This window comes from Hippichthys cyanospilos, chromosome 6 (assembly GCF_059441005.1).
Source record: "Hippichthys cyanospilos isolate Australia breed blue-spotted pipefish chromosome 6, RoL_Hcya_1.0, whole genome shotgun sequence".
In the NCBI taxonomy this organism is placed as follows: Eukaryota; Metazoa; Chordata; class Actinopteri; order Syngnathiformes; family Syngnathidae; genus Hippichthys; species Hippichthys cyanospilos.
Genome location: NC_142374.1, coordinates 3,230,991 through 3,250,004, shown reverse-complemented (window position 1 = coordinate 3,250,004; position 19,014 = coordinate 3,230,991). Strand labels below are relative to the sequence as shown.

The window sequence follows — 19,014 nt, the reverse complement described above, 5'->3', positions numbered from 1 at the left end:
GCCATTTTATATCACGCATTGTGCTTCATTCAAACAACGCACGTATCAAATATATTTCATATGAACTGCATTCTTATGACGAAAAACAATCTCTGGAACTGGAAAATGTACAATTTGATTTGATTTTCATTAGAAAATAATCTATTAAAACATTTGGCCAGTAATTTATACAACTAATTTATACAACTGTAACTATACACACTCACACGCATATATACTACAGTGGTACCTCGGTACTCGACCGCCTCTATACTCGACCACATCGGTGCTCGACCAAAAAATTCAAGTAGGTAATGCATCGGACCTCGAACAGATTTTCGGTTCTCGACTAGCCGAGCCGAGCCGAGCCGAGCCGAGCCGACCCGAACGCGCTCCTCGGCCCTTCTCGGCCAGCGGGTAAGCGCCAGTTCAACTCAGACCGCCAGCGGAGTAAGACGTTTGTTCGAGTATTTCTTCCCGGATTTAAACTTTTTCGTGTTGCTCTAGCCCTTAATAATGGGTCCAAAGAAAGACAGTGATAAGGGGAAGGCAAAGAGGAAAACAATGAGGACCACTATTGAACCGAAGAAGGAAATTATAGCAAAATATGAACGCGGTGTACCTCGCGTCGCAGTTAGCTAGCGTCATCATGGAAGGAGTAACTCCCTCCCGTCCTCTCCACATCCATTCCTGTATGCCATCAACCACTCTCCAAAACGTAAGTAAATTATACAAAATGGTTTATAATGCTTTATTTATCTTTATCTTTATCATGTACTGCTTGTGCACATTTACTTGTGCACACATACTTTCCATTATTTCTTATGGGAAAAATGGTTTCGGTGTTCGAACAAATCGGTGCTCGACCACCACCTCAGAACGGATTATGGTCGAGTACCGAGGTACCACTGTATACTGTATTTTTCGACTTATAAGCCGCTACTTTTTCCTCATGTTTTGAGCCCTGTGGCTTATTGTCCAGTGCGGCTTATCTGTGTGTTTTTTTTTGTTTGTTTTTTTTGCTAGCCACCAGGAAGCAAATGTGTGAATCTATATATATATATATATATATATATATATATATATATATATATATATATATATATATATATATATATATATATACAGTCTGCCCCCAGTTTACGAACACCCTGTTTTACGAACAATTCGATTTACGAGCGTGGACCACGGAGATTTTTGTCCCCCACTTACGAGCAAACCTTTCGTCTTACGAACAATCCGACATGCCGGCCATTGTGTATGCAAATATATTTTTGCGTAACTGCGTCAACAAAATCTGCAGTTGACGCTTGTGACGGTAACGTGAACGCTATTGCTCTTACAACGTCACAGTCACTGTCACACTCACAGTGTCAGTCACGGAGTCAGTCACGGAGATGCAATATGCTATTGGTCGATTAAGGTCACCCGGTCTCACTCACGGAGATGCTATTGGCCGGCGTCACGTCAATCACAGAAATGCCGATATGCTATTGGCCGAACGCCTTTATCTAGCTTGATGGCACAGCTGGTCGGGATGGAAGGAAGGAGAGAAAATGAGTCAAAAACGGAAGGAAGGAAGGAATGTTGTGAAGACTTTGCAAACTTTATCTGTTAGACATAGCTTCTAAAATTGCTAGTAGCGGTAAAGGAAGAAGTAAGAGGATGATATGTTTTAGCATCTCCGTGACTGACACCGTGACTAAAACAGTGACTGTGACATTGTAAGAGCAATAGCATATCAGCGTAACTGTGTTAACTTTGCGGGTTGGTCTCTGCTCCCCACCGCCTCCACCCAGTTTAAGTCACGTCGGTCCAAAGGTAAATGTCATTTTTCATTTGTATATGTTATTTAATTTAACTGTACAGTAGATTATGTTACTCATTTTTAATATGTGTATATAGTCGTGATGTAATTACCTAAGGTTTTTGCACGCGTTGCACGCATTCACGAATTAACATAGATTTGTATTGCCCGTCCTACGAGCAGTTCGAGTTACGAGCGTAACCCGGGGGCCCATTGTGTATATATATATATATATATATATATATATATATATATATATATATATATATATATACACACACACACACAGTTGGCTTTCGTTTTTTCAATAGCAACTTTTTTTGTCTCCCTTTGTTTGATAGTTTATTTTAGTGAACATAACATATTCTACATAATTAATTTATATATTTCACATAATATCTATTTTTTTTAATAATATATTGTTTGAACTTTTTTTTAACACAGCCATTGATTCACATCTTTTCAGTTCTACTTGATAGTTGTTCCATAAATTGACACCTCAAACAGATACACACATTTGCTTGCTGGTGGCAGCAATAGAAAAACAAAACAAACGAAAAAGAAAACACAGCTAAGCCGCACTGGACTATAAGACGCAGGGCTCAAAACATGAGGAAAAAGTTGCGGCTTACAGCCCGAAAAAATACGTTGAATATATTTACACACACACACACACACTGTATAAGTACTATATTAGTTTTGTAAGTTCATTTTAACAGTGGCAGACTGTGGAAAAACCCTCAACAACAACAACAAGGCCTGAAATATAAGCCAAAAAACGACCAACTTTTAAACCACACTTAGTTGCAATAGGGCACATGTGTCCAGCTCATTGCCCTTGAGGGATGGAATCCTTTTTTGTTTTTTCCAGAAAACCCGCAAGTGTATAACTTGTCAGGAAGCTCTGCAGGAGCTCGACAATGATTCTAATCATTCGAGCTAGGTCTGTTTGGAATGGAAGCATCAAATACGTGCAGATAGCGGCCCTTGACGACTGGACTTTGGCATCCAAGCAAAAGGAGGGCAACCAAACCACTTATTTTTCTTAAAACCTTGAACTAAATGAACCAATGGATTGGATGAGGTATATTGGAGTCGACGTACAAATGCATACCAATGTGTTACTTGAAAAAACAAAAAAAGTACTTGGGAAACTTACCTATTGAATGAAGCTCATTTGAACGTAGATGTAAATTAGTGGGGATCCATGTTGACGTGACCCTTGATACCAGAGCTCATGTACAAATTCCAGATGCCCTTCGAAAGCACTTTTTTGCTTCTGACTTGCAAGAGCTGACGTCCTGTTCTTTTCCTTTTTCTTCACACTTGCAATGCCTTTTTACACAGCTTGTTGTCTTTGTTCACCCTGCCTTGCTTTGCCTCTGCGCTCCATCCCTGAATTATGTCATCAATCTGCTCCCACTCTGTCATAATGCTTTTTTAATCCTAACTCTACATCTGTAACTCATTTTGTTACCTATTTTAGGATGATGAAGACAATCACTCGCCTTCATAAAGCCATGATGGTGCTGGAATATTTTACTAGTCACTCCTGGGTGTGGAGCACCGACAACATCGCCATGTTGATGGCCAGCATGAACCCTGAGGACAAAAAGGTAAGAAGTCACATAAACAGTTAAATACTCACTCATTCTCACATGTATGCAAACGCCACTCTTTGAACAAAGCATGTAGACAAGCGTAAAAGTAAAACAACAAAGTAAAACAAAAAAATCTTACTTTTACAAGCAATGCCCAGGTGAGCCCTGCAACTTACAAGCGGAAGTGACTAGTGCGACAACTGTGCGAAATAGCTTGCTTCAGTGACAGAAAGTGGAACATTACACGAGCGTTCACGATAACGCTAGCATCGAGCTTCGTCGTGGTACCAATCAGCACAGGTCCAGTCCTTTGATGGCCCTGAAAAAGTTGACGATGGTCGTGTTGTATTATAAACAATCGTCATTCTTGTATTTCTTTTTAAATGTACTGTATTTACAGCTCAGCGGTTAGCACTTAGTGCTTCTGTATTTAATGTGACGTCATGACTTTTTGATTTAGTGAATTTTGTACTTCTTGTCATGTTTGTAATTACGTGGGTGCCACCCAGTGTCCAAAATATGACACTACAGCACCATTTTATTCAGTTTAATTTTCTTTGCACTTCACTGTACATTGTCACTGTACTACTTGAAAATAAGTTGGACAAGCATATATTTTGATCAGGGCATTTTCCTTCCACTGGATATTTGCATGTCATTGTATTCATGTATTTATTTATTTAAAATGAATGACCTAATATACCGTATTTTTTCGGACAATTAGCCGCGACTTTTTCCTCATGTTTTGAGCCTTGCGGCTTATAGTCCAGTGAGGCGTATCTGTGTTTTTTTTGTTTGTTTGTTTGTTTTTGTTTTGTTTTTTTTGCTAGCCTTCAGCAAGCAAATGTGTGTATCTGTTCAAGGTGTTAATTTATGGACCAACTATCAAATAGAACTGAAAAGATGTGCTTAAATGGCTGTGCTCAAAAAGGGTTAACAAATTATTATTAAAAAATATATAGGTCAAAATTGATTAAGAGAATGTATAAAATTTGGGGTAAATGTACAGCACTTTGGTCAGCTGTGGTTGTTTTAAAGTACTTAACAAATAAAGTTGGATTGGAGTTGGATTGAATGTGTACATTTTATATACAGTACACAGTAGATGTGATTTTATTTATGTATTGATGATTGTATATGAATTATGTAGAATGTGTTATGTTCACAAAAAAAACTATCAAACAAAGGGAGACAAAAAAGATGCTATTGAAGTATTGATTTTGATTTTGAACCGCTGTTTAACTAACAGATATCCATCCATCCATCCATTTTCTATAAATATGTTGGGACTAAACCTGTAGGCATGTTCAGTCTGTTAAAGAGAGGATGTTGCTGTTGGCAGACTATTACAAAAAAAAATATTAAATAACTAAAAAAAATATAAACTTCATATACCATCTTTTTGCGTAAAGATCTGATGTTATTACCTGCAGCTTCTAGTCCAGTGCGGCTTATCCATGACGAAACTCTTTTTTTTTTTTTTTTTTTTTGGCTCATATTTTGCTGCTGCGGCGTATATATTTGTGCGCCTTATAGTCCGGAAAACACGCTATGTATTTATGTTGAGCTCATCTTATTAAGTGTTCCATACACTATGTATTTTATGAACAAACTAAATAAAAAATATATCATAGTAAGCAACTTATGTAAAAATGTTATATTGAGATGGGACCAAAAGGAAGTCATTTTACTTTGTCTTTATTTTAAGTCCATCAGTTATTGTTTGCGCAGTTCATTTGGGACCCAGTTTAATTAGTCCAAGGAAGAGAGGGGTAAATTCTGTTACCTCACTGTTGCGTGACAATGTAAAGAATCCTTCACACCCTCACAAGAACGATATGCACCTCTGACAGCCTGTCCAAGCTGCTCCAGTAAACAAACAAATATTCTCAGAATAGAAAGACTTGAGATGAGTGTGCTGAACTTTATGAAAGGCAAGGAGAAAACTGTTACATTAGAGCATTACGTTGTACCTGTAGTTTGTCTTGCCACCGAGCAAGAAGACGATTAGCGAATACTTCTCCTCTAGCTTGTTTGTTAGCAATAAGTTGAACCACATTCAGTTGCTCTTTTCATACTTGTCAAGTCAAGGATGACTGAAAACTTTCAACCCTGTATCCAACGCATCCGTTTAGTCTGCTAGCTGAGGACATGAGCAATAAATCTTGCAACAAGTGTGCTTCAAGCCACGGCACATCTTCAGGCCCCTTATCAGGGAAAAAAAAGTTTAGCTCAGGCTGAGTTGTCACGAGTGAAAGTACGCAAATGCACGAAGTAAAGCATGCGACATTACGCATCAGGGGTTTCTTTCCTGAAACACTTCACATCGCCATATCTAAAAATATGATTGGTTGAAAATATTGTGTTTGATTTAGTTAAATTGACCTCACATTTTTAAAAGTTACTGTTTCCACCTGGACAACACTTCCACAGTAACTATGACATTTCTCCATTTTTTTTTTTTTTTTTTTTGCTGTAGGTGTTTAATTTTGATGTGCGTCAGCTAAACTGGGCAGAGTACATGGAAAATTACTGCATGGGCACTAAAAAATATGTCCTCAATGAAGAGCTGTCAGGTCTGCCTGCTGCACGCAAACACCTCAACAAGTAAGTGTGTTTTGAAAAGAAAAAAAAAATGCATGACATATTGTAAGCAGTAAACTGGCTTTACTTGCTGGTCCATTCACATATGCATTTTATTGAAACCTACTCAACGTGCATGTTTTAAGTGTTCTGGTAAGTAAATTTCAGTATCTTACTAAGGCAACTTAACCGTTAACAGCAAATTTCTTTTTGGTCTTTTTTTTTCCTGTCATACATTGCATACTAAAACTTAGCTGTTTGTCTTCCTTCCCAGGCTGAGGAATATTCGCTACACTTTTAACACCATCCTAGTTGTACTCATCTGGCGCATTTTCATTGCTCGGTCTCAGATGGCTAGAAACATCTGGTACTTTGTTGTGAGTCTGTGTTTTAAGTTTCTCTCCTACTTTCGAGCCTCTTCCACAATGAAATAATGAGCCAGAGTCCTAGTAGAGAGAAGCAAGGGGGAGCAACAAACAAATGAAGAAAATACTGCCTGCGTTTGAAGAAACATGCAAATCTGTTCCACTGGTTCAACTGAGGACTAGAAAATGGAGGGCGTCTTCAAACCTGTTATACATAATGATCACAGATTATTAGATGCCTTTAGAGTTTGACATTAAACATTTTTTTAGCTTAATATTCAGATTTCTAAGAGTGTTTAATTTACATTCGTCTAATTTATGAAAGAACCCGGATGAAATGGATACTGAATTTATAGTCAGATTTATAAACGAATCTGGATTAAAATGACCTGATTTTATTCATCTTTTTGGTTTTTTACCAACCACCCTCCAAATGTTTCTGTGTACTTGCCAAACTGCCTACAGAGAGAAAAAAAACACACTTCTGGTTTCAGTCAGTCCCTCTACACTGTATTTTGTTATTTGAAGTGTAGTATTTGCTCTTGGATGTATTTCTGCGTGCGTAGAGTGTGTGTGCGCAGACACACTAATGACGTCGCGCCAGGAGTGATTTTTATATGTGTGTGTGTATGTGTGTAATATATATATAAATATATATATATATATATATATATATATATATATATATATATATATATATATATATATATATATATATATATATATACATATATATATATATATATATATATACATATATATATATATATATATATACATATATATATATATATATATATACATATATATATATATATATATATATATATATATATATATATATATATATATATATATATATATATTGGAGCAACGTCATTGGTTGATGTACCGCCGGGGGCCAATCATGTGGCATGTAGTAGTGCCCATGAACTTATTGACTGATTGTCTTGTCCATAATTGAGAAGAGTTTACAAGTTGAAATAAATTGTTTTCATGTTTCGTCAGCTACGGGGTCTACTCTAGTTCGATGCCCGAGGACTTTACAGTCAACTTGTCTGTTTGGCATGCAGGAAACCTTCACTGCGCATCTCTTTGCAATAGAGTTGTTTTTTTTTTTTTTTTTTTAAACGCCGAGCACTGAGAGCGCGAAAAATGAAGCGTGAGGTAGAGAGGGAACACTGTGTATGTATGTATGACTATATATATATATATATATATATATATATATATATATATATATATATATATATATATATATATATATATATATATATATATATATATATATATATATATACAGTGACCCCTCGCTTTTTGCGGTTAATGGGGACGGAACCGCTCAAAGTTGAAAATCCGCAAAGTAGCATCAATCATCTTTGGTCAGGTACTTGAATCTTGCTTGACTTGACTAGACGTCCGCAACTGCATCTCACAATGATCCTGACTACTTTCATCCAAGACATGGAAAGATAAGTCATACCAGTACAGTTACTGTGTAAGGTTTAATAATTTAAGTAAATATCCATACTATAGCAGTTCAACTTCCAAGGAGTGCCCGTGGCAAGTGCATTTAGAGATAACTCGCCTGTCTGGCATGCAGGAAACCTTCACAGCACGTCTTTCTGCAATATAGCTTTTTTTACCCCCCCCCCCCCAAAAAAAAAAAAAAAAAAATTGCGATAGGTGAGAATGTGATAGGCGAGGCACGAAGTAGCGAGGGCTCATTGTGTGTGTGTGTGTGTGTGTGTGTGTGTGTCTATCGATCGATCTATCTGTTGATCGTTTGAAACATTCAATTTTGGTGAAAAAAAAAAAGCGCGACCGCTTTACTGTCCATTCGCAAGAACCTCGGTTACATGTAGACAAGGCCTAAGACCGGGCGTGGGAGCGTTTTTGCAGTACACTGAGTACGTGCTTCTTTAAAGTGTCAATCTTTTGGGGGGAAAACAAAATACAAAAAACGAAGTACTGAAGCCGTAAAAAGTGAATTGCAAAGCGCCGAGAGAACAATGTATACATATTGACTTGAGATGCCTTAACAGTAGGCCCGTAAAAGCAGAAAAATTATATCTGTCATCAAGATAGCTGAAGTTGCACAATTAATGGGAAAACAGTTATTTTGAGAAGCCGTGTTTGGTCAGGGTTCCCAAGCATCACCACCACCACCACTACCACCAGCAAACCTGTTAAGACAAAAGCCATGTGATTCATATTCATTACAAAGCTCTAAGCGATGATGTAACGTCTCTGTTAAGGATAGCTTCGAAATGAGTTTCAAATAACAGTTTCCATTTTGATCGCTTCTTGTCAAAGGTCACCTTTTGGCAGTTAATGCTTGTCGCAATGCAAGTTAGCTCATGTACAATGTACAGTAGTTACCAGTGCCTTTTGTTCGCTAACTAAGCTCATTTTTAGTATTGGACGTGTTTTTTGGGGTTGTTTTTTTTTTTTGCCAAATCAAATGAATAATTTCAGTGGGTATTAGTGTAACACTTGTTCTGTTAAAGTTTCAAAACCTTGTTAATCATTTTCAGGATGCATTTTCCTCAGTGAGAGAACTGCAACACCAAACGTTTGTATATCACCTGCTGACTTGGTTTGGTTTTACTGAATGCTTGACATTTGAAAAGTGTGCGTGAGTGTCTATGTCTTTGTCTCTTTTATTTTCGTAAAAACACTACACTGTTTGAATAATCTGGGTGTGACCTTGCTGATGTTTGGTCATGGGTTTTTGTCTTTATGCTTTGTCGTTTTGTGTTTAGTGCCTAAACATTTGGAGCAATGTGAAAACAGAGGCAAGCTACTGTATGTTTTCAAACGATTTTGTGAATGTGATAGTTCTATTTAGATACATTTTGAATTGAGATGTATTTTTTCAATGATATTGTGAGGATCTTTAAACTGCGCAAAGCTTCCTCATCCAACAATATAGGCTTTAATTCCCTTTACAAGAAAACGTAGCCCTTTGGGCATTTTGGTTGGACTAATGTTACATGTGTTCCTAAATTTGAATGCAATCAAATAAGATAGGGTAACCGCTTGTCAGGTATAAACTGGCAATGCATACTATACCAATTAGGTTTAGGTTAAGTCATGTCTCATGTGTAATATGTAATCAATCTGGGGGAAATGGTAAATGAATGCCAATGAGAACTTTTGTCCATGTGAATGGGAGTCGGTCGGTTTTCTTTTTTGTTTCCGAGAAAAATAAGTATTTACATTTCTATTTGATCTTTTTTTGTGAGAGAGTTTAACTGACTCCTGCCCCCCCCTCCCCCCCACCACCACCACCAAAAAAAACTGTTCAATAGCAATGCATCATCTTGAATTTGCAAGTAATTTGGAATGATCCAAATCTGTTGAGGAAATCTTACCATAGATCTGAATATTAGGTGCTTGTATTGCTATCTTAATTAATTATTGCTTTTATTAGGAAAAAACATCTCTCTGATTTAGAGACCTTGTACTATTTTGAATATAGATTTTTTTTTTACCCGACTATTAACATAGGTTTCAGGACTTTTTAACACAATTTCTGTGAAATACATGTCCTTAGAATAATGTCCTTAGAAATATACGTAGTTACTTCATGTACAACGGCTGAAATAAGTATTGAACGCTTCATCATTTTTACCAGTACTGTACTGTACGTAGATTTCCAAAGGTGCTATTGACCTTTCATGAAATTTCACCAGATGTAGGGAACAACCAAATTGATCAATTCATGCAAAGAAATCAGAGCAAATGAACTCAGAAATGAGTGAGTAATAATGTGGAGTTACCCGGAGAAGTAGCGAACAACCTTGTACAAAAGCCTTTGTATGAAATGACAGCTTCAATACATCCACCCTTGTTTTGTTTTCATCATCCCCGTAGATGGCCGGCAGCAAATAATTGTCTTGGCTCTTAGACAGCTCTACTGATTATTCTCTGCTCTCCTCTGTCAGTAATCTTGCGAGGAGCACCTGATGAGGGCAAATTTACAAGGTTATGATTGGCTTTCCACTTAGGAATTATGGCGCCAACTGTACTCACGGGAAGATTCAGAAGCTTAAATATGCGCCTGCAACCAAGACCATCGTTATGTTTTGCAACACTGAGTTGACGATAGTCTTGAGACAGGACTTTGCCCTTACCCACCGCCGTCTTCTGTTGGTTGAGGTGGACAGAGAAGAATTTCAGAGTGGGTTCGTGCTATACATGTGACAATAATTCTCTACAATCATAAGACTTTACTCACACATTAGCAATTGAAAGCCACTTATTAGGACTGAAGCAGCTGATATGCAGTTTAATTGACCAGGAGCTGGATTGCAGTTTGATTATTGATGCATTCATTTTTGGTGCTCATTTTGCAACTCCCATTCTTCATGCATTCAACACTTGTCCCCTGTGTCAAATTACTACGCACAAATTATTTTTTAGCTTTTTCTGCTTTCTTTGCATGAACTGATAAATGGTTGTTCCCTACACCCGAGAAAAATTCCTGTCAATAGAGCCTATGGAAATCTATTTGCTGATCGAAATGATGACATGTTCAGTATTTATTTCAGCCGCTGTATCTTTTGGCTAACCAAATTAGAAGAAGTCAGTATGTTTTTCAGACACTTTGAGTTTCCTCTTCTGTGTTCAAGTTTTGTCTGCTACATCCAACAAATAGAGAACATTTGAGCTTTAGTTTTTGACATTCCTAATCCTATTGATGTGACAAACACGAATGTATAGATTTTTTTTTGAATGCAAAGTTTAACAGACAGGACATTTTATTGGACGCTTGACCTGTCAATCCTGTCACTCCTAATTTAGTCACAGCTACTGTATTTGTGTACTCCCTTTGTAACAGAATAAATCAAATGGTGCCTGTTTGTTTGTAAACCAAAATAATAATAATAATAAAGTTTGTTTCATATGCTGATATTTGTGTGAATACGTGTGTATATTTTGCATCGTGGGGTATCACTCAACACGGATAACACCATAGACTAGTGACAGTATGATGGAAACACCATTAATCTCAATCTGTACAGTTGACCTGTTCCCATCAGCGCATAACAGCTCAATCCTCCACTTTCACTGGTGTACTTTGTGGACGTCAGATTAAAGAGGTGCCTCTTGAGCATCTACATTAAGATTGCATGCTGCCGTTGGGATTAAATTCCTCGGCTCTGTGAATGCCCTTTTATTGCGTGCAATGTTTCAAATCTGAAAGTTTCCATCCTTAAAGCTGGGTTCGGGTTGAATCACATAAGCGTTTAAAAGCTATATGTGAGAGTTTTATGGCTACACAAATTAACGCCCCATCATATAAATACGTGTATGATCCTTTTAAAAGCTAGACACTTTTATTTTGATGCACTGTAATGTATACAGTAGCAAACCTTGATTATTTCAATATTTGGCTAATCTGTTTTGTTAGTCCGTGGCTTCATTCTAGACTGAAAAAGTATAATAGCTTTGTTCATTCAAATTGTTAAAAAATATGACTTTACCCCTTTCTTTTGAAATTTTTTATTTTATATTCAAGGTTGAATGGATTATTTTTATTTACTAAATGTGGAAGTTTTATCTTGACAAGAGATTTTTTTTTTTTTTTTTTTTAGATTGTGTTTATATGCACACGCCATATTTAAAACGTCTGATGAAGCTTCTTCCCAAACTCAATGTCTCACTGCCGTTATAGATTGGACAGGTTGAAACAACCAGTCAGCATTGGTTAGCAAAACATGCCCTGCTGGATGGTTCCACGTAGGTACACAAAGTATCTACTCTTGTGATGATACTTAGAAAGACCCTGGTGGAACTTCAAGATCCAGAAAGGTTTTTGTTTGTTTGGTTGCTTTTGTTATGTGTGTGTGTATAAGAAAGGAGGGGCTACTCAAACAAACATCCGAGGTGAATCAGGAAGTTTTTGAATTGGTTCCTGTCGTCTGAAAGGCACTATTTGTGTTTTGTTTGCTATTTGCTTATTTGGTTCTTAAAGGGACAAAGAGAACGGATACATGAACTGATTTCTGTGAGACTTTGTGAAGCACAGTGAATTTTGTTTTTTGTATTTACATTGCGGTGAATTTCTTTAATGCTTGTAGCGGTTCTGGCCCAGCCGCGTTTGCGGAATCTGCTGCCGGGCAATGCTCATTGGTGATGAAAATGAAGACCTCTCGGACTCAAGCATCTTGGCTGGAAAAAGATTTTATTCTATAGTTTCCTACTGCTGATGTTAAAAGCAGGCTAGTGAGGTCAAATGGCCAGAGCCCACATGGCTCCTTGTTCTTGTCTTAAAAACCTCTGTCTCCTCCTATACTACTCAAATTACATGTCTTAGTTCACCTCTGCCAAATGTGTCAGATGGGGTCAAGTGCTAAGGGGTCCAGTAACCCCCTGCTCCCAGGGCTGCTCCAGGAGAGAAGAAATACCTTTGTTGTCTCTTATCTGACTTAGAAGTTACACCGGGGAAAAACTACCACAATGAAACTTTAGCAAAATACTAAAGAAACTAATAAACAGTAAATAAAGGCTCGATGGTCACATCCCAAAATACGCTTCAACATCTTTGCGCCTTTACAACAAGACTTATATTTTGCTCTCTTTGCAACACTTCACAGCTGCCTGGAATCGGCAACCAATGTACTCCCACTGGGACATGGGCCACCGTGCTGCATAAACAGGAACCAAGGGCTTACACGGTTTAGAAAGGGACCTCTGAGGCAGAAAATATACTCACATTCCCATGCCTCTGTAAAGTTTTACTCAAAGCACAGGTTAGAGCAGGGGTAAGCAAACATTTTGACTCGAGTGCTACAAAGGGTTCTAAAATTTGACAAAAGGACCAGGAGCAGATGTAGTGTTTTGGTTTAGAAAAAAATTGTGGGTTATTTCAATAGAAAATAAATAGTTAAACACGTGGGATCTAAATCACACTGTTTTAATGTGTTTATCGAAACGACTAAGGAAAATTAAATGAACAAAATAAATCTTTTTTTTTTTTTTAAAGTACTGACAGTTACTACTTTAAAGTATTGATAGCTTCGCTATCCTTCGAGATATTGAAGTAATTCGCTCATAGCTGGGTTAAAGCATGTTATGGTGAACGGACATGGTGAACATCAAGTAACATCATTTGACTCGAGTGCTACGTTTGACTGTTTGGTGAAAATACAGTGGTTTTACAGGCAGTGGATTCTCTACGTCTCATTGCACCTCTGGGCCAACAAGCTTAAAAGACAAACCAACGCGCGAGTAGGTTCTGATGGACAGACTACCAGGTGACGCTGCCTTATATATGTTGCCGGTGTCACATACTGTAGATGACTTTTTTGATGGTATGCATTCTCGTCTTGCGCAAAGGCTTATTCCGTGTTTTTAGCACGGCCTCTGGCAGTCTGGAGGGGCAAAACAGAACTTGGCCTATAGTTATTGCCCGGTAAATGAGTCTGTCCTGCCCGGGTCATTTTACTCTTCCCTGCCTGAAAGCAGAACCAACGAGTACTTCAAGACTAAGGAAGCTGGGTGAGTCAGACTCTGTCTCTTACTGCTGTGGGACAAATCTGAACATGTGAGTGGCACAGCCCAGATGTGTATTTTTATTCATGGTGTTAACTAAACTGTAATGTCACTAAACATTGTTTGGAGGTATTAATTTAATATATTTCGGTGTATATGCATCACAGGTTATTGGGATACCAACAGAGGTGGGCAACTTACATATTTGGGCCAAGAGTCATCAGTGCCACGCCCCCCTTTCGTCATCGTTGGTCCATTTTCTGATTGATTCTGGAGCGCCATCCCCTGAATATATCTTGGCCTTGTTTTTGTAAATGTCAAAATCACACATTCAATTTGAGAGGCAAGTTTTAATGCAGAACTCAACTGTTTCAATCGTTGTAATCGTCACCACATACTGTATGTCACTTGTCACTGTTGGAAACGGGTTGTAGTGACGTTAGGCTTGAAGCAGAAACTCAGGCGTTGAGCGGCCATGCCTTAAGTGTCACAAATCACGTACGTTGTTTCAATGTCCAGGTGTATCTGGTAGAAAATCACCTGACCGTGGAAACGAGGAATTGTCATGTCCAACACGTCAGTTGGACCGGCTGTGTCACTCCGGGTGTTTTGGTGGTGTCAATTTGACTCAAACTCACAATGCTTGTAAAGGGGCAAGATCCCTTAATAAGTTGTGGATTACTTGAGAGGAGAGTTTTTTCACACCTTAAAGAAATAATTGAGAATGAGGGAGTTGATGTGAAGTCAAATTACACAATTTGCAATTGCACAGAGCGTAGTTGTTGATTCACACGCGATAAACTGATTTATATACGTACACACATCAGGCAATGTATTGTGAGATTACACATTCATTTGCAATTGCACAATTTATATACATACATACGTCACAAGTCACTCATACAGTGACTTGTGACGTATGTATGTATATAAATTGTGCAATAGGCACAATAGGCCCACATGGCAGGCTTCATGATCTGGTGGAGCAGGGAAGTTGACTGAGTTCAGCAAGCGGCAGAACATTATGAAACTTCAGACTACACGTTGATTTGCAATTGCACATAGCGTAGTTATTCTTTCACACACTACACGCTGATTTGTATCAATTCACGCACTATACACGTATATGTATAAATTCATACATATCAATCTAGACATTTATACATGTTAATTTGCGTGCATGTTTAACAGTTGGTTTGTCGGTCATGTAGTTAGTCACAAACATGTTATAACAATCATTTTCCTGTTGCACATTCATTTTGTATAAATGCCACGAGTTTACCTTTTCCACTTTTCCCTGTTGACTGTAAATGCAATAATCTTTTTATCCAGCAGATGTCACCACACTCAATTCCGTCAAACCATTTCAAAATAAATGCTTTATATTGATTCAGCGTTTCAGAAAGCAGCGTTTTGCTTCACCTCACGGATTCGTTTCAAATGATTTGAAACACTAACCCATTGCAACATAATTGCTTCGGACTGATTTAGTGGTACGGAAAACTTTAGTTTCTCCATTTCAAACTAAAACTAGTAAAAGTAGCAGGAACCATTGGCAATACCCTGCTCACCACAGACGGTCACTGCACCAAAATTTGTTTTGTAGTATTTAACCTCAACGTAGTTTTGGACTTCACGCCTTGATTTTGCCAATTAAGATCGGCACACACAACAATTTAAGACATTGCTAGTTGTGTTGATCGTAGTCTTTTTTGTGTGTTTATCTTTATTATGCTACAGTGAATAAGGGCCGATCATTTCAAATGGAAAGTAAACCTGGCAAGTGTCCAAAATATGCAACAGTAAATGTCTAGGTTAAGGTCCCGCTTTCAATTTGTCCTTCACAGCTTGATCTCCTCGCGAACCTCCCAAGCATGGGGGGCTCTCAGCCAGAATGGGATCTTTGCTCCACTGCTCTGGAGTCTTTGCCTGGATGGCCAACGCGTGGACACGAGTGCTCAGCTCCGTCTTCAGGGCCTCGTTGACCAGGCGGTGGCGCTGGAGCAGTGCAAGGCCTCGAAAGTGCCCGCTCACCACTAGCACGCGAAAGTGTGACTCTGAACCAGGGGGCACGGCGTGCATGTGGCTTTCGTTGTGCACCTCCAGGTGCTCCGGTTGAAAAGCGGCTGTCAGCTTGGCAGCGATGGCTCCCTCCACAGGCCGGGCGCCGTCCATTCGGGAGGCCGAGATGGTTGCGCTTCGGCAGGTGGTGAGATGGGTGGAGCGTGAGCGGCGAAGGATGGCGGAGAACATCGGACGATGTGCGCAGGAAACCACCTGATGGCTACGTAGATAATACAAAATCTCTCAAAGTGTGCCCTCTTGTGGTATGCAAAAAAAAAACAAAAAAATGCTATTTGGCAACGGTATTTTTTTTAACACAAGTCAAGCTCGAGTATAAGTCGACCCTCCCGTTTTTACTGCATTTTGGGTGAATTTTACAAAAACACGAGTATAACTCAATCATGGCTGTCCAGTTAAGACATCATGGTGTGTTTTTAAAATGACAATTACTTCAGAAGCATTTCTACATCTGATTGACACAGAATGCAGGTTGTCCAGTCCACTTCCTTGCCTCCTTCACCAGGTCCAACAAGACTGTGACACTCAGACACTGTGCAAATTCCCAACAGCCAGGAGCACCTGGCCAAAGCTGACTGTCGTCGTTCACTGCTAGCATAGCATGAGTTTGATGATTGTAAAATAAGGGCAATGTAAAATCTGTTTCTATTGTAGTACTACACTACAATAGAAACACACACACACACACACACACACACACTATGTGTCAAAGTCATCTGAATAAAATGAACCAGACAGCCTCGTTTTCAGTCTTAAACATGCAAGATAAAAGTGCTTGACAAAAGTGGATATTTGCAATGTTAGAGGTCAGCAAGGACACAATCACTTTACAACACTTTGTGGGGTATTGCACATCACTATACAAAAAAGTTTATAGAATTAATTATACAACTGGTTCAATGAGTCAGGAAAGTACCTGGGATGAAAGAGAGACAAAACCTAATTTTCCAAGTATTTAAAAATAAGATTTTGAGTGCTCAAACACCCCACTGGACCAACGCAGGGTTAACTTTGCAAGAGTAAAGGGTTCAGAGAAAAGACTGTCTGAGGGAACCACCAGTTTGTTCACTTATTTTTTTAATTTAGGTATGTTTTTTTTAAAGTAACTTCTCTCTACACTTCATTTTCATTGAGCCATTGCAAAAACTTTGTTTTTTTCATTAATTTCTGCTATTAAGGTGAAATGTTGTAACCTAACCCTAACCCTTTGCACAAATAGATGATGGAAGTTTCATTATCTTGGGTATATGATGGAAATTTTAAAAGAAAAAGCATGCTATTTTACAAATCTTAATAGGTTAAATCTTAAATAAAAACGAAAAGAAAAAGAATTAACGATCTGTAAAAAGGTTGCCATTTCAATTCAATAAAAGTAATAACAGAACAAGAAAAAGCAATTAAAAGTAAGTTACATGGAACTATAATTTCTTTAGAATAAATAAATACACCTCCGACGCAGTCATTGCCATAGTGTTATAGTATAAAATATGACGAAATTTCGGGGTGTTACTTTTAGCAGCAATAAATTAATAATGATACAACATTGTAAGAAGTAACACGGGCAAAGTTATAGAAATAATGAGGAAACGTTCATCTGAATTACGAAACGGTTTTACTTTTTGTCGATAGTAAAACAATCGAGTGGGTTTTCAAAGAATAAAACTGATACTTCAGCAGCTTAATAATTTCTTTTCTTGGCATTTAAGATGAGGCAGGGCACACGAAAATACAAAATAGTTCAGTGCATGCATGCGTAAGGGTCAGGAAGGGCGGCTGGCCTCAGGCTGACGCTTGCGTATTTATTTATTTATTTATTTATTCTCTTCTCTGTCCAAACATGTTTTGTGCACTCGAGAAACTAATGTGCATATCAATCGCTAGCAATAGCTGGTAAGGATCCCGTAGATATGGCCCATTTGTACCTAGCTCTGCTATCAAGCTTCACTGAATGTTGAACTAAACATATATTCATTAAGTGACTCGAAAAGCATTTTTAGGAGATTAAAGCTTTAGGAAACGGCCATGGTATGCTCACCTTGCTCTCTTGCTAACGTTATGGCTAGCTAATGACGTCAATTCCGTCGCTCTTATGAGGTAAAAGTTAGGGCGGAAGTGATGCAATTGCAGTTTGTTTGTTTTGTTTTTTTTTTTTTTTTGGGGGGGGGGGGGGGGCTGTTGCTTCGCAGAACACGCGGGATTTTGATTTCAACAACTTGTCCGAGGTTCGTGCGGTTCGTGTGTCGTAAAGGTGTCAAGTGATTTTTTTTTCCCAAAAAGAAATATTTTCGGAACAGAAATGAGAGTGATGTAATTAACGTGAAGGAAGTGACGGCTCAGAGAGGGATGTCTTGATATGTAATTTTTCACCACTCATTAAAAAAAGCTTAAAGTGCCCTTTTTATTCATAGAAATTCATAATTATATAGCTATTATTTGATTAAAAATCCAACTTATTTAACGGACCACCGGGGGTCTGATTTACTGAACCACTGATTTACTGTATATAAAAGCTAAATGATTAGTTTATTTCTCACATCGAGCAGTCATTTTAGTACCGTTTAACAGGAGGCTGTTCTAAAATATGGATAAGAAGTGGACTTGTGTTGAAAATTTGGCATTCTTCAAAAAGTATTTTCCTGAAAACAGTTCCCGGTTTGACGACGTGAGAGATCATTTCAGTGCACCAATTCCTATTGGTTTAACTTCTGCAGAGGAGGGGCGATTCATTGACATCACATACACCGAGTGAATTCTGGCTGCGTATAAAGGGGCTGCATCCATTCTTGGGATAGAAGGCTGTGGGAATTCTTCTTCCATTTGCAACATCTTACCTTTGTTATACAGTATTAGCTCTTCTACTGTTGCTGCACTGAAGACAGGTCCCAGCTGAACATTGAGCAGGAGTTAAGCGTTGCTGAAGTGATGACAGCGAGAGCGTTAATAAACTTCCCGGAAGCACCTTTGCGACCTTAAATAAACTCAAATTCCTTACGGGTTAAAAATTGTCCGAAAATAAAAAAAAATATTACTCCAGTGGACTTAGAAAAAATATCTAGCTGTTTCAGGCCGAAATACAAAATGAAAGACGATCTGA

General features: G+C 38.2%; 2 protein-coding genes across 5 annotated transcripts in view; one reads left to right on the top strand and one right to left on the bottom strand.

The window, feature by feature from the left end:
* Positions 1-6,723, top strand: part of far1 (fatty acyl CoA reductase 1) — a 28,339-nt gene extending 21,616 nt beyond the window's left edge. For all 3 annotated transcript variants that reach the window (XM_088417186.1, XM_088417184.1, XM_088417185.1), the window contains exons 11-13: positions 3,273-3,402; positions 5,867-5,994; positions 6,245-6,723. In XM_088417186.1, the coding sequence (XP_088273312.1) occupies positions 3,273-3,402; positions 5,867-5,994; positions 6,245-6,404 (418 nt within the window). In that variant the 3' untranslated portion in view covers positions 6,405-6,723. The remainder of the gene's footprint in view (positions 1-3,272; positions 3,403-5,866; positions 5,995-6,244) is intronic.
* Positions 6,724-14,739: 8,016 nt separating this feature from the next.
* On the bottom strand, positions 14,740-18,047 carry bola1 (bolA family member 1). Of its 2 annotated transcripts, none has more exons than XM_088418390.1 (2): positions 17,956-18,047; positions 14,740-16,115 (listed from the first exon to the last, which is right to left on the bottom strand). In XM_088418390.1, the coding sequence occupies exon 2, from the start codon at positions 16,089-16,091 to the stop codon at positions 15,654-15,656; it is 438 nt and encodes a 145-aa protein (XP_088274516.1). In that variant the 5' UTR covers positions 16,092-16,115; positions 17,956-18,047; the 3' UTR covers positions 14,740-15,653. The 2 variants fall into 2 exon arrangements, with proteins under 2 accessions (XP_088274516.1, XP_088274515.1); XM_088418389.1 differs by having other exon boundaries at positions 14,740-16,122; positions 17,956-17,996.
* Between the last annotated feature and the right edge of the window lie 967 nt (positions 18,048-19,014).

Coding starts and splice junctions, on each gene's coding strand:
- bola1 (XM_088418390.1), bottom strand. CDS start 16,091: ATGTTCTCCGCCATCCTTCGCCGCTCACGCTCCACCCATCTCACCACC.